A 26,354-nucleotide genomic window follows, 5' to 3' on the forward strand; every position below is an offset into this window, starting at 1 on the left:
GGGGGTGAATTGTGATATCCCATATCGGTTAGGGTGGAGAACGAAACATCATTTATAAGGGGTGTGGAAACCTCTTCTTAGACGTGTTTTAAATCCTTGAGGAGAAGCTCGAAAGGGAAAGCCCAAAGAGAACAATATCTAATAGCAGTGGGCTTAGGTTGTTACAAATGGTATCAGAGCTAGACATCGGGTGATGTGCTAGCGAAGAGGCTATTCCCCGAAGGGGGTAGGCACGAGGCGGTGTGCCAGCAAGGACGCTGGACACCCAAAGGGTGGATTTGGTGGGGGTCCCACATCGATTGAGAAAGGAACGAGTGCCAGCGAGAACACTAGGCCTTGAAGGGGGTGGATTGTGATATCCCACATCAGTTGGGGAGGAGAATGAAGAATGAAACACCATTTATAAGGGGTGTGAAAACCTCTCCTTAGCAAACGCATTTTAAAACCTTGAGGGGAAGCTCGAAAGGGAAAACCCAAAGAGAACAATATCTGCTAGCAGTGGGCTTAGGCCATTACAAATGGTATCAGAGCCAGACACCAGGTGATGTGCCAGCGAAGAGGCTGTTCCCCAAAGGGGTAAACACGAGGCGATATGCTAGCAAGGACACTGGGCACCCAAGCGGGTGGATTTGGTGGGGGTCCCACATCAATTGGAGAAAGAAATGAGTGCCAACGAGAATACTGGGCCCTGAAGGGGGTAGATTGTGATATCCCACATAGGTTGGGAAGGAGAATGAAACATCATTTATAAGAGGTGTGAAGACCTCTCTCTAGCAGACGCGTTTTAAAGTCTTGAGGGGAAACCCGAAAGGGAAAGCCCAAAGACGAAAATATCTGCTAGCGGTGTGCTTGAATCGTTACACAATTTTACAAAATATTGTTCTCTAGCGAGTGTCATTATAACATCCCGAAAATCTTATTTCTCATTTTTGTCTCTTACTGGGAGATCCCACATCCCCTAGAGAGGGGAACAAAAATAGTTATCCAAACACCATCTTAGTTTTCAATATTTGTTAACAAGCTACTATAAATAATATCAGAGCCAAACACTGGGCAATGTGCCAGCGAGGAAGCTTGCACCCAAGGTGGTGGATTGTGAGATCCCATATTAGTTGGAGGGGAAGAACGAATCATTACTTATAAGGATGTGAAAATCTCTCCCTAACAGACAACGTTTTAAAATTGTGAGGTTGACGACGATACGTAACAGGCTAAAAAGGTCAATATCTGTCAGCAGTGAGCTTGGACGGTTACACTTACTATATTAAACTAGAGATTTGTGACTAAAATGAGGTCCAAAGAAATTATGTAGCCATATGTCCAAGACCTTACGACCCAAACTCGAGCATAAAGATCCTAACAACATAACAAAGAAACTAAATACCTATCAAACAAGCCTTCGTTTTCGTGAAACTAAAATTATTATCATTCGTTGTTCAAACCGAATGTGATGGTTCAGTACTAGGGTTTGACGAGATATACATTAATATTTGTTTAAGATATCTCTTCTCAACCACAGTTTTCATTAATAACTTGCTATTAGACGAACATAACATTTGGAGATCGAGATTTGAATAGTTAATCTCTTAATCTAAGATACACGTCTCGATTAGAAGTATTGTAACATCGATGGTTCACAGAGATATTAGAGCCATTATTAATATAATAACAAAACTATAACCTCACAAATACAATTTTTTAATTTTATACCACTCGACACCATCCACCTGTCTTTTGTCATTTTAAGCTTTTAAAAACTGCGTCGTTTTTAACCAACCCAAAATGAAACCTAACCTTCATTCTCAACCTAAGCGCGTGAATGTCACGCACCAATGAAATCTCGCGATGTATTTACAAAAGCCAATACATGTTGCTGACGCGCACCACTCTCTTCATTAGGCGCGCGCGTGAACATTCTATTACAATTCGAAATTCATCTATTTATCCTTCTTCCCTTTTTCGCTCTCTTTCTCTCTCTTGAGCTTGAAAAAGAGATGGCCAAATTGCCTTTCTGATCTACAGCGAAGAAGGCGGAAGAAAGGCGAAGCTCTCTCCTACATTGATTTTTGTAAGTTGATCGAAGCCCTAGAACGAAGAACACAGGAGGATAATCGGAAGAAGGAGAAGAAGTTTTTGTCTCTTGAGCATTTTGGTTCGCTATGGGTTTGTGGGAAGCTTTTCTCAATTGGCTTAGAAGGTATGTGTTCTTTCTTTCTTATCGCTTCTTCTTCTTTGGATTTACCGTTGTATTTTTAGGATTGACGAGAGGAAGTTTGTGGAATCATCGGTTGGTTTGTTCCTCTGAAATCCTTTATACTATCTGAAAGTTATACACAATTGATAATATTCGTTTGATTATGATTAGCTAATGTAGGAAATGAGCTTGATGTTTGAGATTTCCCTGAAAATTTGATGAACGGAATTGAAAATTTATCCTCTGGTTTCTAATGAAACGTCTCCGTTGTAAGGAACTTTAAGATTATTAATGGGCGATGGCGCAACTTATTTTGGTCAATTTAGATGATAGATGCTAATTAACTATATTCCGTAACTGATGAATTGATTAATTAAATAGATGATGGCCATTTACTTCGTCCATCCGTTACTCGTTTCATTTTTTAGAACTTTCAAGTTTAATATTCAAAAAATAACTCGTGCTGCAGTGTTCGTGTCGTTAGGACACGTTTTGATTACGTTTTGCAAGAACATGGCTAATCAGGGAGGTGACGATTAGGTTTTGATTATGAACGAGAAAATTAGGTTGGCGGCCTTCCAATTTGCAATAGGTTTTGTGTGCTCAAGATTTAGGTTGTTTCATGCAGTGGTAATGGCATTTCCTCTATATTCCAATTGATACAACGTTGAGGGTTTAGGGGCCTACTTCTTTAGTTCTGATTATGACCTCAAAAAGATTGTAGTTATTTTGGAGGGTGCAGTTTAGAACAATGAATGACCTGGTCAAGTTGTGTTTGCAATGGTGGTATTTTCAAATTTTTTTTGTTAGAAGGAAATTTCTTTAATGAGAAAAAAAAAGAAGATCGAATTGTGGTGATTATTGAATTACTTTTGTTGGTTATGATAAACAATTTGATTAGATGAGATGATAAGGAAAAGGGAGATGAGTAATGTTTCCTTTTTGATTCTTCATGTGATGCATATGTGAGATCCTACGTTAGTTGAAGAGGGGTACGAAACATTTCTTACAAGAGTGTGGAAATCTTCACTAACAAACGCATTTTAAAACCTTGAGGGGAAGCCCAGAAGGGAAACCCCAAAAATGACAATATCTGCTAGCGGTGGACTTGAGCGATTACAAATGGTATCAGAGCCTGACATCGAACGGTGTACCGTGAGGACGCTTGCCACCCAAAGGGGATGGATAGTGAGATCCCACATTGGTTGGAGAGGGGAACGAAACATTCTTTATAAGGGTGTGGAAACCTCTCCCTAGCAGGCTGGTTTTAAAACCTTGAGTGGAAATCCGGAAGGGAAAGTCCAAAGAAGATAATATCTGCTACCGGTGGGCTTGGGCTGTTACAACGTATCTCTCTCGGTTGAGATACATTTTTATTATTTTTCCTATTGCAGTCTCTTTTTCAAGCAAGAGATGGAGTTATCTCTGATTGGGCTTCAGAATGCTGGAAAAACATCACTTGTAAATGTTATTGCAGTAAGTAATTATACCTAACCGTATGTTAAAACTTGGTTATTTACTTGCTTATATTGGCTACTGCTGATGGCCCATTTTTTTCTTTCTGGATGTAATTTGCAGACGGGTGGATACAGTGAAGACATGATCCCAACGGTGCGTAATTTTTTCTTAAAGGAATTTAAGTGTATCAGTTCTTCTGTATTGGAACCAATTTTTAGTTTGTTCTGTTACCTTATTCTATACCGCATCCTTTCATCTGCAGGTAGGATTTAACATGAAGAAGGTGACAAAAGGAAATGTAACAATAAAGCTTTGGGATCTTGGAGGCCAACCCAGATTCCGTAGTATGTGGGAAAGATATTGTCGTGCAGTCTCTGCAATTGTGTATGTTTCCTATACTTGTTGAGGTTTCTTATTTCTGACATTCATCAAGGAGATACACGATTTAAATAACGGAAGATCCAATATTTTAAAATTGTGTCTAGAATAGCCGGAAAAGTAGAAACAAGACCGGATATAATTTGATTGTTATGAGAAAATTCAAAATCTTTAAACAGAATCAATCATTAGTTCCCAATCATGGGTGAATGGAATCCGTTAAGCTCTTTCCAACCATATATGGCATTTTGTTTCCTCAACTCGTACAACTTTAAAGTGCTCGAAAATTTCGATATCCAATGCTATAAAAGTTGATAAATTAATCATTCAAATGCTTGATTTGTTACTCACTTTATTTTGTGTTAAAACTGTCACTAGTACTGACTTCTCGTCTTGCAGTTATGTTGTGGATGCTGCTGATTACGAGAATTTGTCCGTCTCAAAAAGTGAACTTCATGACTTGTTGAGTAAGCCTTCACTCAATGGGATCCCATTGCTGGTATTGGGTAACAAGATTGACAAACAGGGAGCTCTGTCCAAGCAGGATCTCACAGAACGAATGTAAGTTGAATCTAAAGAATCATGAACTAATAATGATGAACTGTTTTGCATTAGTGTTGCATGATCCCCACGTCAATATCAACCTCCATGCTTGCTAGCTACCGAGTTCAAAAAGTAAAATGGTTAAAAGTATGCGTTTATAAGTAGTTTGTAGGGGTTAGTCGGTTAGGAATTATGGATCTCCACAATGGTACGATATTGTCACTTTGAGCATAAACTCTCATGGTTTTGCTTTGGGCTTCCCCAAAAGGCCTCGTACCAATGTTGATGTATTCCTTACTTATAAACCCATGATCATTTTCTAAATTAGCCAATGTGAGACTCCTTCCCAACAATCCTCCCCTCGAACAAAGTACAACATAGAACCCTCGAGCAACCTCCCATTAATGAAGGCTCAACTCCTTCTCTAGAGCCCTCAAACAAAGAACACCCTTTGTTCGATACCTTAGTCACTTTTGACTACACTTTCGAGGCTCGCAATTCTTTGTTCATTTTAGGATTCTATTGACATAGCTAAGTCTAGGTCATGACTCTGATACTATGTTAGGAATCACGGATCTCCACAATGGTATGATATTGTCCACTTTGAATATAAAGTCTCGTGACTTTGCTGTGGGCTTCCCCAAAAGGCCTTATACCAATAGAGATTTATTCTTTACTTATAAACTCATGATAATTCCCTAAATTAGTCAATGTGGGACTTTCTCCCAACCAATCTCTCCTTGTGGTTTTTAAAGATGGGTCTTCAAACTTGCAGGGGACTCAAGTCTATAACTGATAGAGAAGTCTGTTGCTTTATGATTTCCTGCAAGAACTCGACGAATATCGACACTGTTATCGATTGGCTTGTAAAGCATTCGAAGTCGAAAAACTGAGCTGCCTGCAGGAGTGTGTGCAATTTCAGCTTCCAACGTCTAATTGTCGGAGGCATATTTGTATTTGGCAAATATGTCAGTTGTCCATCTGAGGCTTTGCTGATATCCAACTTCGCTGTCCTGTTTTGTGTTTTTATACCTTCGCACATACCTACATGTACATTGGTTTAGATTTGTATTTGATTAGGGCTCTGATTCTCTTGTTGGTGGGAGGAAAAGGGGGAGAAACAGTGGTTGATTTTGATTCTTGCTATCTGGATTGTGATCTAAACATTTTTTTCTCTTTTGTGTATGATTCTATGTCTGTTACTTGGACCATTGTGTTGAAAATCCATTAAAATGGCTCACTTAGCAGGCCATGTCCAGAATTGACAGGATTACATTGAACCGAGACCTCCGTTTTCTGTTTTATAGCGTTTATGTGGTAAGTCAACTTGAGATAGTAAGAATATATACGAGTCATTAATGTAGATAAATTTTCGAGAAGCTACCACGAGAAAGAAACCTTGTGAGCTAAAAGACGGAAAACGTATGAGAAAAAAAATCTTTTCATTTTAGAAAATTGAAAAATAGTTTGTTCATTTACTCTTGTTACCTGTCTTGTGGTAAGATCGAGACCCTACAAAAGTTTGTGTCAGTTTTTTCCCTAAAGGGTAACAGAAATTGGAGGGTACTTTTGTGTTTCAAGGCATAAATGGCCTTCGTGTCCAACTAAAAAAAAAATTTGATATTAAGATTTAGATCTTGCTCATAATTTTAACAAGTTTTGGTTGGAGAACCCATGTTGGTTGGAAACATTCTTCGTAAGGATGTGGTAATTTTTCCGAAAAGTCAAAGCCAGATGCTAAGTAGTGTGCTAGAGATCTCCATCGATTGGACGTTGGGCCCCAAAATGGATGAATTGTGAGATCCTGCTGACTCTCAAAGTGGGTAGATTGTGAAATCCGAAAATCTCATCGATTGGACCCCGCTGACTCCCAAAGTGGGTAGATTGTGAAATTTGAAAATCCCATCGATTGGACCCCGCTGACTCACAAAGTGGGTAGATTGTGAAATTTGAAAATCCCATCGATTGGACCCCGCTGACTCCCAAAGTGGGTAGATTGTGAAATTTGAAAATCCCATCGATTGGACCCGGCTGACTCACAAAGTGGGTAGATTGTGAAATTTGAAAATCTCATCGATTGGACCCCACTAACTCCCAAAGTGGGTAGATTGTGAAATTTGAAAATCTCATCGATTAGACCCCACTAACTCCCAAAGTGGATAGATTGTGAAATTCGAAAATTCCATCCATTAGACGTTGGACCCCAAAATGGATCCCGCTGACTCTTAAAGTGGGTAGATTGTGAAATCCGAAAATCCCATCCATTGGACGTTGTACCCCAAAATGGATGGATTAATAAAATCAACCTTTGAATTTGGGAGGGCTTTAAATGTGTTAGATGACTATTTTAAAGGGGGCGTGGAACGTTTCTTGCAGCACACGTGTCAACTAACTTCTTTTCTAATAAAATTATAATCTATTAAGAAAAACGCGCGCATCCGAGTGTCTCGCTTTGTTTGGCTGCCGCGAAAATGATGGAAAATTCTTTCCGTTTCAAATTTCAACGTGACGGAAAAAATGTCACCAACCGATAATTTATGCTCTCTATGAACCACAAATTAAGACATCGAGGCGGAGATTTCCTGTTCTTCTTCTTCTTTTTGCTGGCACTCTAAGAGAATCGGTTCATGTCGAACTGCTAAAATAGCTACTGCAATGGCGAAAGCTGATACGGCGTGTATCTCTCAAGGTTAGAGACTTAGAAAATTCGTAGCATATATGAAACCGCTTGAACTGTTCATTCGTTTCCTTTCTTTTCTGTATTTTTTTTACTTGCTTTGCACGAACTTGGAACGATCACTATGATTTTTGATTCGAGATTCGGCATGCAGTTATTTCGGCTGGAGATTCTTATTCATCTTTTGTCAATACGAATGGAACTGCTAATAGAGCGAAATTGGCTATTTCGTTGCAGATGCGATGGTGGAAGCTGATTTGAGGTGTATTTCGAGGTTAGAAATTAACAGCACAAATTACTTGCTGTTTCTTTTTCTCTTTTGCGGTTTATTTCGTAGTCTTCGTCTTCTATGTTTTTTGTTTGTCGATTTTGTTAGATATAAAAATTGTGCAGTTTATTTGATAACTTGTAGGGAGATATAGAGCATGCTCCTAGGTGAGAGTTGTTGTTTCTCTTCAATTCTTGGATTGCTTTTCCTGCCATGGTTGCGATTTAGAACATTCAAAAATTGTGCAGTTTATTGGATAACTTGTAGGGAGATTTAGAACATGCTCCTAGGTGAGAGTTGTTGTTTCTCTTCAATTCTTGGATTGCTTTTCCTACCATGGTTGCGATTTAGCCTCTGGCAGTAGATGCTGCATGTTCAAATTTAATGATCGGTTTTCCACCTGCAATGTCTTTATTTAGATGATATTTTGGGTTAACAACTTTATGCATTGACGTGTAAAAAGTTATTGAGTAGTCATCGATCTTGTATTAGCATACGTTTCACTAACAAAACAAGTTATTGTTTGCTTGGCTAATGTTTGATAGTGATGGAACATTTGAGTACTTAGACAATGTTACCAGGCTCCGTTGCTCAATCTCTCTTCATTTCTTTTTGGGTCAAATGATATTTCTATTCCTATTTTTCATTAAAGTCCTAAAAGGAGAAGTGTTAATTCAATATTAGGATGCGACTAGGTTGGGCCAACATTTGGTGAATGAGCTGTTAATTCAATGTAACCATCAATACAACTTAGATTGACATGAACACCAGTTTTTTTATTTTTTTATTGTTGCATTATTTAGAAAATATCAGGATATGTTGTAGAAATGTTCCAATATTGATTGGGGCATTCCTAGAATCGAACTTGGAACCTCTATCGCCCAAAATGAGAATCATGCCATTGTCCATATCCCTTTAGTACTCTTGTTGGATTTTTATTAACATATTCTGCAAACTTAATTATATCTTCTTTCTTTTTTTCTAATTTAACCTTATCCTTATATAAAATTACCTTATTGTCAGTTCTCTATGCAATCTATCTTGCACTGTGCACTAGTATTTGAATAACTCACTGGATTGCATATAAGGAAAGTTATCAGAAATGAAATCCACGTGCAGTAATATCGACTATTTTGGCAGTTTAAACCTTAAGCTGACTCAAATTGTGGTTCTGCAATAATTATTCACCCTTTTGAGGTGGGTTATGTTCTGTTTTTTTTTACTCTGCAAGTTTCATTGCAAAGTTGAAATTACTAGAGGATGAAGGAGAAAACTATACACAATCAAGGTTTTTTTTCCTCTAGATTGTCTTGTCACAGACAAGTCCTGAACTTCTAACAAAAGGCTCTTGCCAATTCTTGATTTCTTACCACAAAATAAAATTTGTAAAGCCTCAATGTACATAGACATAGAATCATCTTCCCACTAAAACTAAAAGTGGAGTAGTGGTTGATGAATAGAGAGATCTCATTTCATCTAACTCAGCAAACTACTGAAGTGCCTTTACCGACTTACATCGTAGCTACTTAACTCTCTCATGTACTTAGCGTACTACCCCCATGTAATAAGTTATCAGAAGATTAACAGTAAAGGACCCTAGCTACACAGTTACTCCCTACTCTCTGTAACTACCTCGACCCATCTCCCTCACCCTCTTCCTAGTGTAATTTAGAGCAATGGAGGGTGCTCAAAACTATCACAATGGCATCCGAACTGTAGCTTTCAGAACCTGTACACTGGCCCTTTTGCATGCGAAGTAATATCAGAAGACTAGATCCACTGCCTTTTGCTTCTTCCTGGTAAGCAGGAGTTGGACTGAGGTTATTATAGGTTTGAACTATTTTTCCTCTATCTAATGTAAATTCAAATGTTTGTTTGCTTACCCTTTATTTTATGTGGAATCTTGGGACTAGGTTCGTTTTAGGTCAGAATCTTCAAATCTAATTTTTCATATTTCATAATGCTAAAACTACTATGACCAACAATAATGGTAATAAGTCGATTGCATTAAGTAGAAAGATTGACAAAATAACTAGTTGAAGTGGGGCATTCCGAGAATTGATTTTGGGACCTCTGGAACAAGCGAGAATCGTTCAAACAAATGCCCAATGATGATGTAGAGGGAGAAGAGAACTATACTAATGGATTTTTCTGTATTTGTATGAGCAGTTCTCTCTCCTTTTCTCTATCATTACACATGCGGGTGCACACATACATCTTGTTGTCTCAAGAAAATAAAGATTGATTGGAGATGGATTACATCTAACAGTGTTTCTTTCTTAAGTATTTGTGTTTTCAATTTTCAATCAAGCCGTAGGGCAATAATTTAACATTTTGCGTATGTTTTATTTCATCATTTGAATACATTATTGTTAGTACTTTAATTGCATATGTTCTGCCAGCTTACGTACGTTGGAAATGGTTATTCAGACCAATTGATTGTTTAATAGTAAGTATATATGTAAAAAACACACACACACACATAATTGATACCCATGTGCAATGGATGATTTTTATTCATTTTAGATCATGAACTGATCCGTTGTGATTCTTTGCAACATTTTGTTGTATGAAGCAACATATATTAGGAAGTTGTTGCAGATGGGGGNGGGGGGGGGTCTAATTTCTTTGACCTGAAAAGAGATTCATGTTGACATGTGCAGGCATTTAGGTTGACTTTCACCGCTTCATCTTCTGTAATCCAAATATAGTGGCCTTTCTGGCTGCTTTCTTGAATGTTTTTGTGGTAAGTAGGGATAGTGAAAGCTATCAAATTTTCATATTTACCAAACCCATTTGCCATAGAGTCAAAGATAGTGATAAAATATTATTTTTTTTTGGGAACAAAACTAATTGGGGGCATTCCGAGAATCGAACTCGGGACCTCTCGCACCCAAAGCGAGAATCATACCACTAGACCAAATGCCCTTTTTTGAGGATGTACTTGTCAGTTGTTTATTAGTATAATTCTAGACGCCTTATTATTATAGATATTCTTTGAAGTTTCGGTTTTCTAAGAAGCCCATTATTTATATTCCTTTTATATCTCCATCTGACATCCTGGAACTTGTTATTCAGAACAACCTCTTGTATGTTTGTTGACATGGATGATATCCAAATGCATATATGGAAATTTTATTCATTTTAGATCTTGAACTAACTCAAGGTGTAATTGGACTATAATTAGTTATAGTAGATCAGGTTCCTTAATGTATAGATATATTAGTAGTTAAGAAAAAGAATGGTTTTGTGCTTACCTCTTTCTCCCTTTCTAGGTTTTACTACATATTGTCCCATACTTCATATTCACTTGCTGCTTTCTTGGGAATTATGTTATGATAGGAGAGGATATTCATAGATTCCGATGAAAATGGATATTAGAAATATCAACGTCAGAGATCTGTGTTTGTATATAGAGAACTTGAGATGATTTTGAAAGAGAACTTGAAAGGGAGAAGAGAACAAAACATTACTTATATAAGGGTGTGAAAATCTCTCCCTAGTACCTGCGTTTTAAATTTTGATGGAAAGTCCAAAGAGGATAATATCTCTTAGCGGTGGACTTGGACTGTTACAAATGGTATCAGAGCCAGTTTCCAGGCATGCCAACGAGGACACTAGGGCCGCCAAGGAAGTGGATATCAATTGGAGAGGGGAACGAAACATTCCTTATAAGAGTGTGGAAACCTCTTCCTAGTAGACGCGTTTTAAACCGGGAGGGAAAGCTCAAAGCTAGACTTAAGTTGTTACATTAGAACTCATTGAATTTCTGTTGGTAGCTCTTTGAAAACTCTTTTGAATCTAGTGAATTGTATAATAGCAATGGGCTCTTTCGAAGATTTTAGTATTAACATGGTTTAGAAGTGAGCTCATCCCTAACTAGGTTGAAATATATATATATATATATTAGCTTGAATGATATATTATTAATCTGACAAGGCTGATTTGTATGCTTTTGTTGTCACCTTAAACTTTACCACCGCAGACGATAATGACTATAATTAATATCTTGTAATAGCGAGTGCTTCTAGTTGATTAGAGATTTTCAGAAATGGAAATACTAAAAAAAATAAAAATATGGGACATTTCAAGAATCGAGCTTGAGACCTCTCGCACTAGAAGCAAGAATGATACAACTTGACCAAATGCTTTTGATGATATCAGACCTTTACCTATTATTTTAAATTCGTTTTTTTATGGTATATAATTAGACAAAATATAGCTGATGTGGAGGCCTTTTACCTAATTATATAATAATTTGTTTTCTTATGATATAAAAAGAATTTTGAAAGAAGGAAAGTACATGGATGGGCTTGATCTATTTGAATCATTAAGAGGGAATTTTGATACGAAAATAATAAAAAAGTATGGGGCATTCCGAAAATAAAATTCGGGACCTCTCGCACCCAAAGCAAGAATCATACAACAAATTGACCTAATTTTGTTTGGAGCATTCTAAAAATTGAACTCGAAACCTCTCGCACTCAAAGCAATAATCATACCACTAAATCAAATGTTCAGCTACTTTTTTTGTCCAATTTTATTGATTATGTTTTTATCTCAAATTATTTTTATTTACTTCAGACTCATTTGACTAAACTTTTAGACTCAAAATGAGATCATTCTTCACTTGTTTATGCCGTCTTCAAAAGATGGTAAGAGTATTTCTAGAATCATACCATTAAACCAAATACCCGTTTTGAAATATGATCTTTATAAGGTATACAAACTTCTTCGTAGTAGATGTAAATAAAAAATTTGGGGCATTCCGAGAATTGAACTCGGGACCTCTCGCACCCTAAGCGAGAATCATACCACTAGACCAAATGCCCATTGGTGCACTGTTTATAATACATTTAATAAATATTTAATATTATTTCTTCATGTAATAATTTGAAATTGTTTGTTATTATCGAAAATTTATTAATAAAAATATTTGAGATCCTAATAATGATCAAATTAATAGAAAATACTATTTTAAAACTCACACGGCCCTAATTTTAGTATTTATAAAATAAATAAATTAAAAATAATTCCATTAATTACAAACAAAAAAAAAATTATTAAATCAAATTAAAAATAAGTAAAATTGGCCCAAGAATTGTTGAAACAGATTAAGATCATAATGAAATTTTAGTTGAGATTATGATTTAATTAGTTGCTAATTTGGGTAATTAAATCCATTGGTTTATCGTTAAATGAGCATTGAAATAATCTGAACCACTTGATTTTTGGTGTAAGCTCATTATTTATTGAGAGGCATGCAATTGAGACACAGCACAAGCAACATAATAAGGGAGCTGCATTGCCCACAACAGCAACCAAGCAAATAACGTGCAATAAGCCACGCTTTCCGGCCCCGGCCCCGTCCCCGTCGTCTTTGATTCGGTTTGGTTCGGTTCAGTCAGTCGGTCGGTGGATTGTTCATTTTTGAAGGGGCGGTACGTGCGGCGGCGAACCAGTGAGGCTTATTATACAAAGAAAAGCTAGGGATGGCCAGCTTTGTAGGAACCACACAGAGGTGCATGGCCTGTGACAAGACGGTTTATCTTGTTGATAAGCTTACCGCTGATAATAGGATCTTCCATAAGCCTTGCTTCAGATGCTACCATTGTAAAGGCACCCTCAAGGTCATTCTTTTCGAAAAATTGTTCGTTTTTTGTTTTTAAGGCTTTGAAAACACGAAACCCGTTTCGAAATTTGGTTTTAAAATGACTACGGGTTGAGTATGTCTCATCTCGAGAATCTCGAACAAGAACATGTTTTTGGAAAACTCTTTTTAGTTCTTAAAACTTGGCTTCGATTTTGATGGCTATGGGTTGAGTGGAGTTGAGATATACGTCTTATCTCGGGATCTCAAGAAAAAGTTATTGCTTTCAATGATCGGGTATTCTAATACCGTGTTTTGGTTTTGCAGCTGAGCAACTATTGTTCCTTTGAGGGAGTGCTGTATTGCAGGCCTCACTATGATCAACTCTTCAAGAGAACTGGCAGCCTTGACAAGAGCTTTGAAGGCAATTTTCTAAACCTTATTATTTGCTAATCACACCTTAAACTTGCAAAATTATACGATCTACGAGGGTTTATATTGCAATTGTTCGTTATAACGCTTTGATCGATCGTTCTTATCAGGAACTCCAAAAATCACGAAACCTGAAAAGCCCACTGAAAATGAGGTAATATTTTGTTTGTACCAATTTACAAAATTATTATCAAACGAGACTCCAAATACTCTAATGAATTGCAATCCACAGAATGCAAAGTCAGTCTCCTCCATGTTTGGTGGCACTAGAGATAAATGTGCAGGCTGCATCAAGACGGTTTATCCCATTGAAAAGGTACTACGACGCACGAACTCTGTTTTCGATATCTAATGGTCAGAAGTGCCTAGTCGTGTCAACCAAGGGTCAGAAGTTGTGTAATACTAAATTCATCTCGTTGTTGAGTAGGTAACGGTAAACGGGACGGCGTACCACAAGAGCTGCTTCAAATGTAGCCATGGAGGGTGCACAATAAGCCCATCAAACTACATAGCACATGAGGGGAAGCTGTACTGCAAGCACCATCACATTCAACTGTTCAAGGAGAAGGGAAACTACAGCCAGCTTGAAACTGAGCGCCAAAAGGAGAATTCAGTGCCAATCAATACTCTAGATGCTAATAATCCAATGGAGATTGCAGCTGAATCTTAGCCTCTTTTCTTATTCCAACTCACATTGTTTCCTTCAAACAAAAAACAAACCAAAAATGTTTAAAAAGTCTTCAATTTTGTTGCTTTTCCATTTCTCTGTAAACTGGATTCTTCTGTATTCTCTGGAGGAAGGCAGTTTGTTGATGTTTTCTTGAACATTTCAACAGATTGTTTATATCATTCAATATCATTTAAAGCCTTTCTTAAACTTTTATAGGTTTTTAAATGCTTTATTCTAAAGATTACATTAATCCAACTGACAAACGATTATAAATGGATCCCCTTTTTGGATTTTTACTGGAGATTGGGAATCGATGGACTTTCCATAGGACCCATTTTACTGACGGGGTTTATCACCACTTTAGCTACTTTAGCGGCTTGGCCAGTTACTCGAGATTCCCGATTATTCCATTTTCTAATGTTAGCAATGTATAGCGGTCAAATAGGATCATTTTCTGCTCGAGACCTTTTACTATTTTTTATCATGTGGGAGTTAGAATTAATTCCCGTTTATCTACTTCTATCGATGTGGGGAGGAAAGAAACGGTTGTATTCAGCTACAAAGTTTATTTTGTACACTGCGGGAGGTTCCATTTTTTTGTTAATGGGAGTTCTGGGTATCGGTTTATATGGTTCTAATGAACCAACTTTAAATTTTGAAACATCGGCTAATCAATCGTATCCTATAGCACNACTTTAGCTACTTTAGCGGCTTGGCCAGTTACTCGAGATTCCCGATTATTCCATTTTCTAATGTTAGTAATGTATAGCGGTCAAATACTATTATATCATTCAATATCATTTAAAGCCTTTCTTAAACTTTTATACGTTTTTAAATGCTTTATACTAAAGAAAGATTTCATTTCAATTGGAATTTGGTTATTCACCATGTACGAGGAGTCCCGCTAATACTTTTTTTATAAATTTATATAGGTAAAGGAGGACCTGTTGGACCCAAAATTGAAAGTTTAGAAATGTATTAGATAAAGTTTAGAAGTCCGATGACTTGTTCTGAATTTCACACGAATGACTTAGTTGGGTTAGAACAAATGTCTTACAATCCAAGTATTTTTGTTTCACTAATGACTACTATTGTAGATACGTCATGGTATGGGATTATTTGGACTATAAGATCAAACCAGATTCTAGAGCCAGATTTAATAAGTAATAGTCAACAAATTGGAATTCATTTATCAACATATTTTTTTCTTCCATTTAAACTAATTTCGATCATCCTTTTAGCTAGTGAGGGAGACTATTATGGACTTGGGGTAGTAGAGAGACAATTGTTAGGGTTTAAATGAAAGGACGGAAAACCAGAGAAAGACATGAATGTAAACTCTATCAAACACACCCTCTTGTAGACTCTCATTGCCTCTAGAACGTCTGATTGATTTAATTTTTTGTATTGAAACTTTCTTTCTTGTGGAATAAATGATTTTATCAAACACCCTCTTTTTCTTGTGACAAGTGGTGTAGGAGAATCTAAACCTCCAACCTTATCGTTGAGCCATCAATCATCAATCTTCAAAAAGAGGGCACAAACAAACGAATAAAAAGCCTTGTATTGACAAAGGTAACTTCGTTTAACTAATCAAATGTACAAATGATTAGGAAGAACACAATTCCATCAGAGCCAATAGACTAAAGGATACATTCAGCATTTACAGTTTGTATATATATTCTAAAGAAACACCTACACAGTAATGCACACACCACTTTGCTTCATCATCAAATGATCCAGCCATCATTATATTCAAGAACCACTTTCAGCCATGTTGTAATCCTTTAGTAACAACTCAGCCACAGAAACAAGGAGCTCAACCATCTCAAAACCGGCAGCAGAAACGAAATCTATCTTTACCAGCCTAGACTCTCCTCCTAAAACATCATTTGAATCATGTAAAGTTTCCCCACTGGACTCAATATTTACCTCAGCTGACCAACTGATGGGTAAAGAGCTGCTAAGTGCAGTTTTTATGAGTTTTGCCTCATTGATTATGCCCTTTAGAGCTCCCAAAACGCTTGAAGTTGGACCTTCAGAAGTACCAGACTCTTTGGCCTGCAAATTAACAGAAGCTATAAGTGTGGCAACTTGAGCCCCATAACAAGTGATTTGATGTCCTTTTTGTAAATCAATTGATGCAAATATTATTAGCGCAACTTTAAAAATCTCAATACATCCCTAAACTTTTAATTTTATGTCTCATATGTTCGCATGAGTACTCCAATGAATTGATAAGGAGAAAGCCTCTGTCTTTGGAAGACTTCGAAGATACAAACATGGGAGCCTCGAGAGGTTCGGTCTACTTCAATAAAAAAAATGCTTTCCTTTCTATCGAGATTGATCTAATCTGTTGTGGAGAGGGAGGATAGACTACAGGGTGGAGCCATGGTTGCAGTTTCCAATGAGGTGGAGGGGCGGGTAGGGAGGGAAGGGGGAGAGAGGTTAGATATGGAGTCGAATCAAAAACTTAAAGGGGATATATAAGTACAGTTATATAGAATTAAACTATAAAAAGACTTAGTTAACGTTCTTGAACTATATAAGAGGAGTTATGAAGGTAACCTTCAGAATAGAGAGACGAAGCCTGTGAATTGAAGTGGTCAGTTGCTCCATGCTTTCAATACTTTCTCTAAGAGTAGCATTTTCAATTTTCATTCTGAAAACAAATCAAAATAGACGAGCCTTTCACATATACAACTGCAATAAAGTTAACGATGCCAATGGATATCACATACAATACCAAAACATACAAGAGTCACAATCCAAGAACACCATAAATGTTAACTAACCTGGCAAAATCCACAGCAGACTTTCGAGAAGAGTAATTTTCTTCGTTATCCACGTAAACCGCAGCTTCACTCCCACTGATTTCTGGCGTACCGACCCAATGTCTCAGATATGTAGCCTTCAGCAAGCCTTTTAGTTTCCCCTCTCTCTCGTGACTAACAAGTTTCCTTTCCACAGTCCCGGCTCCTCGTTTCAAATCAACACTTTCCCTTGCACATGCACATATCATGCGAGTCAATTGTACTACTACTATCCATGTCCATAAGATTACTAACTCTAGTTAAAAGATGGTGAAATCATTTTGAGGGAAAAATACAAAAAACAGTCGCGGAGCCATCCACGTTGGTATATTGTCATGAGAATCAAACACAAGACAACAATCAGTCTCAAGTTGATAAGCAGATATAAACATACTCTTTAAGTAGTTGAAGTTCTTGCTTTACTTGTGCCAGCTCCATTAGTGCTTTAACTTTTTCATGGGTAACCTGAAATCAAATGTCATTATCATTTCAGAATCGGATCAACCAAGATTCACTTTCATTCCAAGTAATAGTGGACCGTCCCAAGGAAAATTATAACCAAAATCCTTTTTATCCGGCATTAATTTGGAACCACATGCATCTAAAGCACCTTTTACTAAGATCAATGTAGTTGTATGTCAACCTAAAGCAATAGCATGATGAACCAAGAAGACTCTGGGCCCTATTGTTAAGAATAGTGAATTACTATTTTTATTAACAGCATTTAACCAATCTAGCAACCATATGCTTCGACCCGCATTGAACGCCAGGCCGCTTGTTGAAGATAAAAGTACATCGAATCCATATGAAGTTTACCATGAGCAGATTGAATCCATTGGGCAAATATGAGTTCGATTAAGATTCGTTAAAAGCATGCGAACGTATTGAATTATGGTATTTGAATAGAAGATTGTTTTAATAAAATTGGAACCATTGAATCAAATAAATTCGAGATGCACATTGTCTTTGAGGCATTTTAAAACGATATTCTTGAAATCTTGAAGCCACGGTGAAGGGTATAAAACCTGTAGTAAGTTTCTCTGAAGCTCCTCTGTTTTTCTTTGAAGAGCTGCATTGACATTTCTCTCCAGAAGATGCCTCTCTTCCTGTTGTGAAAGAAGTAACAGAGCTGAAACCTAACAAAAGATCAATAGTTCAGAGAACAATCAGAAGAGAAATAGGAAAAACACACCCTAAGATAATATAGGAGTGGTTATTGCTGAATCATGCAAGATAAGTTAACACAACAGAGGAACGGAAAAATACTATAGGAATAATAAAGTAGTACCTTTTCTTGCAGTGCCAAAGCAAGAGCTTCAGAGGCCTCAACATTTTCATCAGCAATGGGATCTGGTAACTCAGGAATTTTCATCTGCAATGTGTTCGAATGTCGTAAAAAATTTACCCCCATTTTCATGACAAACCCTATACATGCTCATAAAGCTTTTCACTGAAGAATGGTTAGATGAAAATTCTGGCCTTGACATCGCATTCCACTTGAAAACCAAAATACCATTAGAAGACCACACAGAAATCAGGCACAGTAAATAAGTTCACTCAGATATTCATGAAACTATTTTCATTGAACGACAATATGTATAAACTATCAATAGACAAATGGAATACTTCATGAGCAACCACAAATGTAAAACCATAAGCCTATAATACTGTTAACATAACAAGGACCGTAGAATAAGCCTATAATATGTATAAGTTCATTTCTGCATCCACTATACCCACCTTGGCATTGGTAATCAAATGGCCATCCTCGGAATCATTTTCAGTTTTCAGCTCTTTCTCAGAATCTTTCAAATTCTGAACTCCCCAGCTATATTGCATAATCTTTTCTTCAATCTCTCCTATTGTTGAATTCATATTAGATTTCTCTTTGTCCAATAAATTCAATATATGATCTCGGTGGTGAGAATAGTATTGATGAAACCCTGATATCTTGCTCTTGATCGTATCAGCCATGCGAATCTGCATCAGAGGTAAACAAGATGATTTATGGTATAAATTAGGTTATAGCTACTCGAAAGGTGGAAGAACTGACCAGCTTCAACTCCAAATCTTTCACCTTCAACTTTAAATGCTTTTCAATTTCCACACCCTACATCCCATATATTGATTACCAGTTAAACCCATGATGAAGTTAAATGCAAAGTTGAAATATTGGAGAAAACAATCATACCATCCGTAGCTTATTTTGAAGATCATCCACTGTTTTCTTCATTGTCTCCAGTCCTTCTTCCAAAGAATTCTGTCTGAAGAGAAGTTAATCCATTTGCACACACAGACCATATTTAACCAAAACGTTGGAATACATAACATTACGTGCAACAAGGATAACTTGATTTGCTAGTCATAAAGATCATATATTTTTAATAAAAAAGATTCCAATAATATGAACAAATTACTCCATCGGGTTTGCTTCAAGATTCCAAACTGCATATATAATTCCTAAAGCTTTATTTGGCAAAAGTTGAAAATGACAGCTCTTTCCTTTTTTACTTTTTCCAGTTCACCAATTTCTCGCTGTATCTCCTCCCTTTTTCTATGGTTACTTCTTGTTTTATTTTCCTTCTCAATTTTTGAACCATAGTAAATATCTTGTATATTTCTCGTCAGTTTTGAACCATTGTAAATATTTTTTGGATACTTCCTTTACCCTTGTAATTTAGTTGTCGCTCCTGATTGAACTCTGATAGGTGAAGATAATCAAATATACTGTACCCTTCCTTTTGCCCATCTCAGAGAGTAATTACCAACATCTTTGAACAAAAGCTGCATAAGCATCAAAGACAATATAGTCCCTAAGAATGATGAGTCCCTAATATTCTCAAAAATTCTTCAATTTATTTCTGACTATACGACCATGGTGAAAACAGAAAGCTGTTTGTATTGACATTTGGCCAAGTCCCTGCATTTTTTGATTTGCCAGGCCAACCACGAATCATAATGTTTCGGAAGTATTTTGCATCAGCACCTCAAACCTAAAGTTACATCTAAAAGAGAACTATTTCAACTTTCAAGGGATACAAAAGGACAACTGATGTAAGCTGAATTTCTCAGGTATGCCTGCTTATTTTTTTTATATGAAACAATTTCATTGAATGAATGAAATGAAACAAAGAAATATAAAAGATGGTTCCATTTATAGGGAATACAAAAGATTTCTACAATATGTAGCTAGGGAATTTAAACTGTAATGACTTCACCAATAAAAAGCATTGAAAATAGACAACTTTAAGACTTCACTCGAAGATCTAATTTCGCCTAGGGAGATTCTTGAATTGTTTCTTGCCAAATCATCCAAAAAACATCTCTAACAATATTTGATCATAGAATTTATTGGTCCAATTTAAAGGGGCAGTCTGTTAAAAGCATCTGAAGCCAGCCAATTGTGTGAAGGGGGACCCTGTGCCACCCGAAAGCACTAAATAGCTCAACCCAAATGTCAACAGCAAAGTACCAATGAATGAAGATGTGATCCTGTGATTTATTATCTTTCAGACAAAGGAGGCACCAAAATGAGGAGAGGGAGAACTCTGCTTCTTGCTTGGACAAGATTTTTATTCATATTCCAATTAAAAATTAGGCATAATTAAGTCATTTCACTTGATCAAACTTGGATAAGTGTGGCAATTTTTGCCTTAAACTTGGATAAATGTTGCTTAAACTTGAGTTATTCAATGGCCACAATTTGTGCATGATCAAGTTTAGTTTGGTGTGAAGCTTGATATTTATTGAAATTAGTGAGTGAGAGATTTTTAAATTTCTTCTGCTAATTCACATACTGACACTAATTGACACACCTTGCCAAGTTTAGGGTGAAAATTTATTTCTTTGCCTGGATAATTGCCGTAACCGGAAAATCAATCACCCAGAAAAGAAAAGAAACACATATCAAATAATCTAGGTGAAGAATAAATAATATCATAAATTGGGAACAATCCAATAGCTAGATGAAAACTTACTATATATCTAGAGGTTGATGAATCATTGAAACTCCACATTTCTAGAGGATCGTGTAAAAGACACTGACATTTTTCGTCCCAGCTAGTATCCATAAATTCTTCGAGAGAATTCTGTCTGATCTCGTAAAACTTATTGATTACCTAATAAATTGAGACAATAGCTGTTAGAAATGTGCAAATGGAAGAAACGAAGAACTTTATGCTATGACCTCCCTAAATAAAATATTAAATTCTCCAGTTGAAGAATAGAGAGTAACAAACCAGAAATATATAATAGTATATATACCACAACCCTGACAATTAGCAAGGGGAGATTGAAGTTCGACAGGAAAGATTTGTTTCTTTAGACGTACCAAGATTTATACCCGGGAGTAAATACTCTTTTCTTCAATAAAACACTAAAAATACATTAGATGCTTTATAATCAACCCAATCAAAAGCCTAGTCGAAGTTGGTTGGCAAGAATACGTCAATATGAAACACTCAGGACAAAAATATATATATTACAGCAAGATATCTAGAAGTTAATTACAATTTTAGATGGGCGGGTTTAAGATCACTTTTGGTTCATCGTAGAGCTGAAGTGATAACCATCAAACTAGGCTATTAAAATTGCTCAAGAGACCATAAACTTTTTTATGCCAACAAGATGTTCAAAATATCAGAACAGGGAAAGGATGGGAAGGTAGGGATTTGAAAGGGTGGGTACCTGTTTTGAAACCTCATTCCACTCTTCTTGCCTGGCTAGGTTAATGCATAGTGTATCATTAGTTTCCCTCAAATTAAGACAATCAGAAGACAACTCTTCTAATCTGCATCACCAACACAAGATACTCATGATTTTGGGTGGGGGAGGAACAGAAAGAAGAGGTAGGGAAGTGAGAAAACAATATGTAGCAATCCCATAAAACCAAATAGAATATATGGACACTAAAAAAGCACCAGTTCATAGATATTATGCTGCCCACCACCATTTAGAACTCTATAAATAATGTTTAAAAGCTATTCTAACCAGGAAAAAGAAGAAAAGAGCAAAAAATTAGGAGAGGAACACATGATATGTATTATGAAGCTAACTTGCTACACTATCTAACATAGCTTCACAACCAATACAGCCAAAGCACATAGAAAATACATTGCAAAGAGAAGATGATAGGATAATAAAAAATCAAGTGAAATGAGAAAAAGTAAACATTTGTCCAACTACTGTAAGATCTTCAACCCTCTCACTGTTTAGGATGATTCTCCAGGTTCATGTAACGGTTTATTGTCTGTAGTAGTGGGCAGTCTTTTATGTTTCAACTTCCAAGCATCTTTCAAGCATGGTTAAGAATGGTGAGATTCTAAATGTAAATTGATAGCCTTTGACAAAGAAAACTATTTAATATGGTTTGTTATCACTCAAGACAGAGTAGATTTTTTTCAAGTGTGATTTTTCAGCAACCAACATCTGATGAAAAAATATGTAGTACCTATTTTGGACCTCTTTAAGCTTTTGCGACATTGACTCTTCTTTCTCCTTCGCATTCTCAGCCTGTTACCAATCATAAAGCAATTTCAAAATTATTTTAAATCAGAAGGAGAAGAAAACTATAACCAGGAAACCTCAAAATTTAGATAATGAGGACTTGCATGACCTCCATAATGGAATGATCCCGTTCAGCAAAAGCAGTAGCAACACAACCTTGGAAAAACTTAAGCTGCTTCTCTGATTCCAAATTCTGGAAACAAAGAAGATTTATAATTACAACTGAGATGGAGCATAAAGCAAGTACCATTGAAATAGAAAGCTTAACACGTGAAGTTTTAACTACAAAAAACCCTCTTCCTTCCTCCCTCCTCTCTTTTTGTAAAATTCTTTATTAATTATGGTGTTGATAGTTTCAATTCTGTAGCACACGTAGACAAGAGTGCAGGAATCAAGAAAAAGACCTTTGCAACCTCTGAACTGTGCAGATCTGCCAGCTGACTCTGGTGGTGACATTGAAGAGAAATATAAGATTGTAAAGGAGGTTTGTCCCAAACTTAAATGAAAAAATAACCAATAACCATCATACTTTTATTCTGTAGGCTTCTGTGAGTTCCTCTTGAAGATTGTGATTCTCTCTGGTACAAGCAGCAAACTTCTTTTTCAGGTTCTCAATCTCCTGTTCCAGCCCAGCTGTCCTAATAGGGGCGTAAAAGTTTAATAATCATGTTATAACTCAACCATTTCAATAAATACAAGGCCAACCTTCGTCTGCATTAAACACATGGAAGCCTACCTCTTCCTTTTTAAAGTGGGTGGGGGTAAAACAGAAAAAGAATTTGGAAAAGTTATGGTACCTCTGAAAATGCATTCGAGTGGCCACAGAAAGGTAACCAGGTCCAGATTGCTGCATGCATAATTGTTCGATATCTTTTCTTAACTCATCACGCTCTGCAGGATGTAAAGCAGAATGTAAAAATCAGCGTTGAAAAGATTACATCATTAAATAAATGCAGCAAAGAAAAATATGAAAACCCCAAACTCAAAACACCAAAAAAAACTAGATGGCTACACGAATCCAACCATACAAATAAGCAGAAGAAGCCTCTAATTTGTCAAATGTGAGCCTAAAAATTTTGTGCAAACAAAGAATAATGATAAAGATTTGTTGCACAAGAAATTACAATATACCCATACTTCTCCTCGAGATAAATAAAATGCAGAGTTGCAGAAAATGATCATCTAACATTGCATTCTTCTTTTGCTTTCGATATACCATGGTGACAAATTTTGATGACAAAAGATAGCTTAAGGAGTTTTGGACTCTTGAACCTTCAAAGTCTCATGTAGACTGTTTTTTTTTTTTTTACCAGTTTGATCAACCCACCTTGTCGTCTAGCGATCCCCAAGAAAATTAGTCTTCTCTTGGGAGATTGCTTTAGGAGGAAAGTTAAAACAGCAAAGCTTTCCCCGTCTTTGGTTTTAGACTACAAGTCGTGTGTTCAATGCATGATGTTGGAAGGCCAAAATTTTGTCATATGGAGACATCCCTCTACTACAAAATCTAGAGAAATTTTCTAGAGATCTCAGTGTCAGTTCAGCTATAAGGAATGCTACTGATTATGATAAAGGAAGAACTTATCTCCCTCTTCTTCTTAGTGAAGGTTGATTTCAAAGCAGGCAATTATTCTTTCCTATCATATGGAATGTCTGATTAGAGAGAAACAAGAGCGGTCTAGGGGATTTGAAGTGTGGCTAACTCCAATACTTCTCCTTGGACATTATCATATCTTTCATATTTAATGACCGACTGGAGTCTTTTAGCATAATTCTATTAGTTTCCATTTACTCCAGCACCATTTCTTTGGGTACAACTAATATACAAAAGTACAAGAGACTTCCATAATAAATGAACTCAATGAAGTCTTTAATTCTATTTTGTTTCCGTTTGTACCATCTCTTCGGGGGCAACAAAGACACGAAAATACAAGCGAACTTTTCAAAATAAACGAACTCAAGAAGTCTTCAATTCTATTTCATTTCCCTTTTTCTCAGCACTATTTCTTCAGATGCAACTAAGAAGCGAAAGTACATGAGATTTTCAAAATAATATACTGAAGTGATACTGCCAACATGTAAAAACCATGTACAATAAATGGGAGATGACATACCATGTTCCAAAGATTGGATACGAGTGAGCAAATTTTCATTATCAGCTAACTCTTGATCCATTTTCAGTGTGATAATAAATCTGCAAGATAAGTAAATTACAATTCAAACAACATTTTTGAAAACCATACTCTCCAAAGGGAAAATAGAGATCTAAAAGCTCCCACCACCACCACCCTTCTACATAATGACTCATTGTCCTCCCCTCTATTTTCCATCCACCATTTCATCACTGTTTCTAATTTCATCTTTACGCACCATGAACTAATCTATGAACCCCTTTCTTCTTAAACCACAACTAACAAAAGGAACATATGACCTTCACCACTGCATAAATTCACACAAATGCAAGCGTACGCACTGAATAACGGGTCAATCAAATGAACCCTAATAAAATTACTTCAAAATTCACAACAGAACGAACATTTCCGCACAGAAAACCACAAAATTCTCCAATATTAGTCCGAACAGTTTCCATTAAAGAACGAGAATTAAGAAAAACACCCGCCGCAACCATACCCAACTGAGATTTATCGGTCGCATAACTACAGATTATTGAACGAAATGCAATCGAAGTATACACACATACCTGATTACTTGAGCATATTAAACGAGAATTGATGCGTTTGTTGGACTGCAGAGCGGAAGTGGGTGGGGAAGGAAGACTAAGATGATGAAGGAAACGGAGAATATTATCAATCTAGAAGTAAAAAGCAATACGAAAAATGGAGAGAAGACTAAAAGAGATAGAAAACAAGAGGAGACAACCGTTTGTAATCGAACCCCTTCCTCCTCCTCTCCCTTTCCCCTCTGTCTCGCGGCTGTTGACAGGACACCCTTCTGCACTCCGCAAAAGAACAGCTGTTGGCTCTGTTCATTATATAATTAGGTTCGTGTTCAGTACTTGGATTCGGTCCGATCGGGTGTTTTTGGCTTGGTTCGGTCCGACCGGGCTCGTGAGTTGAGTTCGAACATTTTATAAGCTTTGCCATTTAAAAAATATATATTATTTAAATTTAATTAAAAATAAAAATAACTTCTAAATAATTATATTTATTTTTTGAAAGTTATTGGTGAATAAAAAAAATATAAAAATAAATTAATAATAAATTCTTGGTTGAACCAACCTAATATTAATCCTAATATTTTTTAGCCAATTTTGAATTGGTTAAGTGAATAAATAAAGGGTTCACAATTTCTTAATTATTTAAAAAGAATCTTATATATTATTTATCAGAATTTAGGTAGATTTTGATATTCAGTAATTTAGTCGAAAACAATCGACTGTTTTCTTACTTAGTCGGAGACAGGCTGTTCTCTTACTTGGTCGGAGTTAACAGACTCTTTTTAACTATTTTCTTACTTTGTCGGGGTTAACAGACTCTTTTCTTACTTGGTCGATAAGTGACCCATAATTAAGACCACTCAGATTCATGAATATAACTTCCCGTAATTTATATGTTATCCACATATCAATTGGTTAGTTAGTATCGTATGCATTACACATAATTTTTTATATTTTAAAGTAGTAGTCGATAGTATAGTTTAAATATTTTAATTTTTTAGTTCGACAATAACGGAAGAGGTCACAGAACCATGATTTTTTTAACCAATTATCAAATAAAATGACTTTGTTGTTGTATTATATTAAAGAATCATACCATGTGCTAAAAAATAATAATAATAATAAAAAGAGTTTATATTATATATATACAAT

At 36.2% G+C, this 26,354-nt stretch overlaps 3 protein-coding genes, 1 long non-coding RNA gene and 2 other non-coding genes across 10 annotated transcripts; 3 read left to right on the forward strand and 3 right to left on the reverse strand.

Annotated features, from left to right (window-relative positions):
* Positions 1-1,957: 1,957 nt before the first annotated feature.
* On the forward strand, positions 1,958-5,798 carry LOC111471012 (ADP-ribosylation factor-like protein 8a). Its single transcript, XM_023116685.1, has 6 exons — positions 1,958-2,197; positions 3,589-3,670; positions 3,773-3,805; positions 3,915-4,036; positions 4,430-4,591; positions 5,349-5,798. The coding sequence occupies exons 1-6, from the start codon at positions 2,160-2,162 to the stop codon at positions 5,464-5,466; spliced, it is 555 nt and encodes a 184-aa protein (XP_022972453.1). The 5' UTR covers positions 1,958-2,159; the 3' UTR covers positions 5,467-5,798.
* A 1,279-nt stretch (positions 5,799-7,077) lies between these two features.
* Positions 7,078-7,922, forward strand: LOC111471002. The gene is made up of 2 exons (XR_002715150.1): positions 7,078-7,262; positions 7,405-7,922. It is a non-coding gene; the product is annotated as an uncharacterized LOC111471002 (long non-coding RNA).
* Positions 7,923-10,374: 2,452 nt separating this feature from the next.
* Positions 10,375-10,446, reverse strand: TRNAP-UGG. The gene has a single exon. It is a non-coding gene; the product is annotated as a tRNA-Pro (tRNA).
* A 1,832-nt stretch (positions 10,447-12,278) lies between these two features.
* On the reverse strand, positions 12,279-12,350 carry TRNAP-AGG. Its single transcript has one exon. It is a non-coding gene; the product is annotated as a tRNA-Pro (tRNA).
* A 437-nt stretch (positions 12,351-12,787) lies between these two features.
* On the forward strand, positions 12,788-14,400 carry LOC111471016 (LIM domain-containing protein WLIM1-like). The gene is made up of 5 exons (XM_023116694.1): positions 12,788-13,148; positions 13,436-13,532; positions 13,651-13,694; positions 13,773-13,856; positions 13,968-14,400. The coding sequence occupies exons 1-5, from the start codon at positions 13,011-13,013 to the stop codon at positions 14,208-14,210; spliced, it is 606 nt and encodes a 201-aa protein (XP_022972462.1). The 5' UTR covers positions 12,788-13,010; the 3' UTR covers positions 14,211-14,400.
* Positions 14,401-15,776: 1,376 nt separating this feature from the next.
* Positions 15,777-25,497, reverse strand: LOC111471015 (myosin-9). Of its 5 annotated transcripts, XM_023116689.1 has the most exons (19): positions 25,406-25,493; positions 25,227-25,302; positions 24,640-24,719; positions 23,326-23,419; positions 23,058-23,166; positions 22,933-22,971; positions 22,638-22,721; positions 22,473-22,534; positions 21,710-21,812; positions 21,001-21,141; positions 19,215-19,283; positions 19,077-19,133; positions 18,764-19,003; positions 18,312-18,395; positions 18,049-18,159; positions 17,418-17,488; positions 17,006-17,212; positions 16,779-16,872; positions 15,777-16,271 (listed from the first exon to the last, which is right to left on the reverse strand). In XM_023116689.1, exons 3-19 carry the CDS (start codon positions 24,698-24,700, stop codon positions 15,966-15,968), a joined length of 1,932 nt encoding a protein of 643 aa, XP_022972457.1. In that variant the 5' UTR covers positions 24,701-24,719; positions 25,227-25,302; positions 25,406-25,493; the 3' UTR covers positions 15,777-15,965. The 5 variants fall into 5 exon arrangements, with proteins under 5 accessions (XP_022972457.1, XP_022972458.1, XP_022972456.1 ...); XM_023116690.1 differs by having other exon boundaries at positions 17,006-17,206; positions 25,227-25,496; XM_023116688.1 differs by having other exon boundaries at positions 25,227-25,495.
* Positions 25,498-26,354: the final 857 nt, after the last annotated feature.

This window comes from Cucurbita maxima, unplaced genomic scaffold, assembly GCF_002738345.1.
Source record: "Cucurbita maxima cultivar Rimu unplaced genomic scaffold, Cmax_1.0 Cma_Scf00048, whole genome shotgun sequence".
In the NCBI taxonomy this organism is placed as follows: Eukaryota; Viridiplantae; Streptophyta; class Magnoliopsida; order Cucurbitales; family Cucurbitaceae; genus Cucurbita; species Cucurbita maxima.

Coding starts and splice junctions, on each gene's coding strand:
- LOC111471012 (XM_023116685.1), top strand. CDS start 2,160: ATGGGTTTGTGGGAAGCTTTTCTCAATTGGCTTAGAAG. Junction 4,037..4,429: donor CGTGCAGTCTCTGCAATTGT/GTATGTTTCCTA, acceptor CTCGTCTTGCAG/TTATGTTGTGGATGCTGCTG. Junction 4,592..5,348: donor CAGGATCTCACAGAACGAAT/GTAAGTTGAATC, acceptor TCAAACTTGCAG/GGGACTCAAGTCTATAACTG.
- LOC111471016 (XM_023116694.1), top strand. CDS start 13,011: ATGGCCAGCTTTGTAGGAACCACACAGAGGTGCATGGCCTGTGACAAG. Junction 13,533..13,650: donor CCTTGACAAGAGCTTTGAAG/GCAATTTTCTAA, acceptor CGTTCTTATCAG/GAACTCCAAAAATCACGAAA. Junction 13,695..13,772: donor AAAAGCCCACTGAAAATGAG/GTAATATTTTGT, acceptor TGCAATCCACAG/AATGCAAAGTCAGTCTCCTC.
- LOC111471015 (XM_023116688.1), bottom strand. CDS start 24,700: ATGGATCAAGAGTTAGCTGATAATGAAAATTTGCTCACTCGTATCCAA. Junction 22,722..22,932: donor ACAGTTCAGAGGTTGCAAAG/GTCTTTTTCTTG, acceptor CTTTGTTTCCAG/AATTTGGAATCAGAGAAGCA. Junction 19,134..19,214: donor TTCAAAATAAGCTACGGATG/GTATGATTGTTT, acceptor TATGGGATGTAG/GGTGTGGAAATTGAAAAGCA.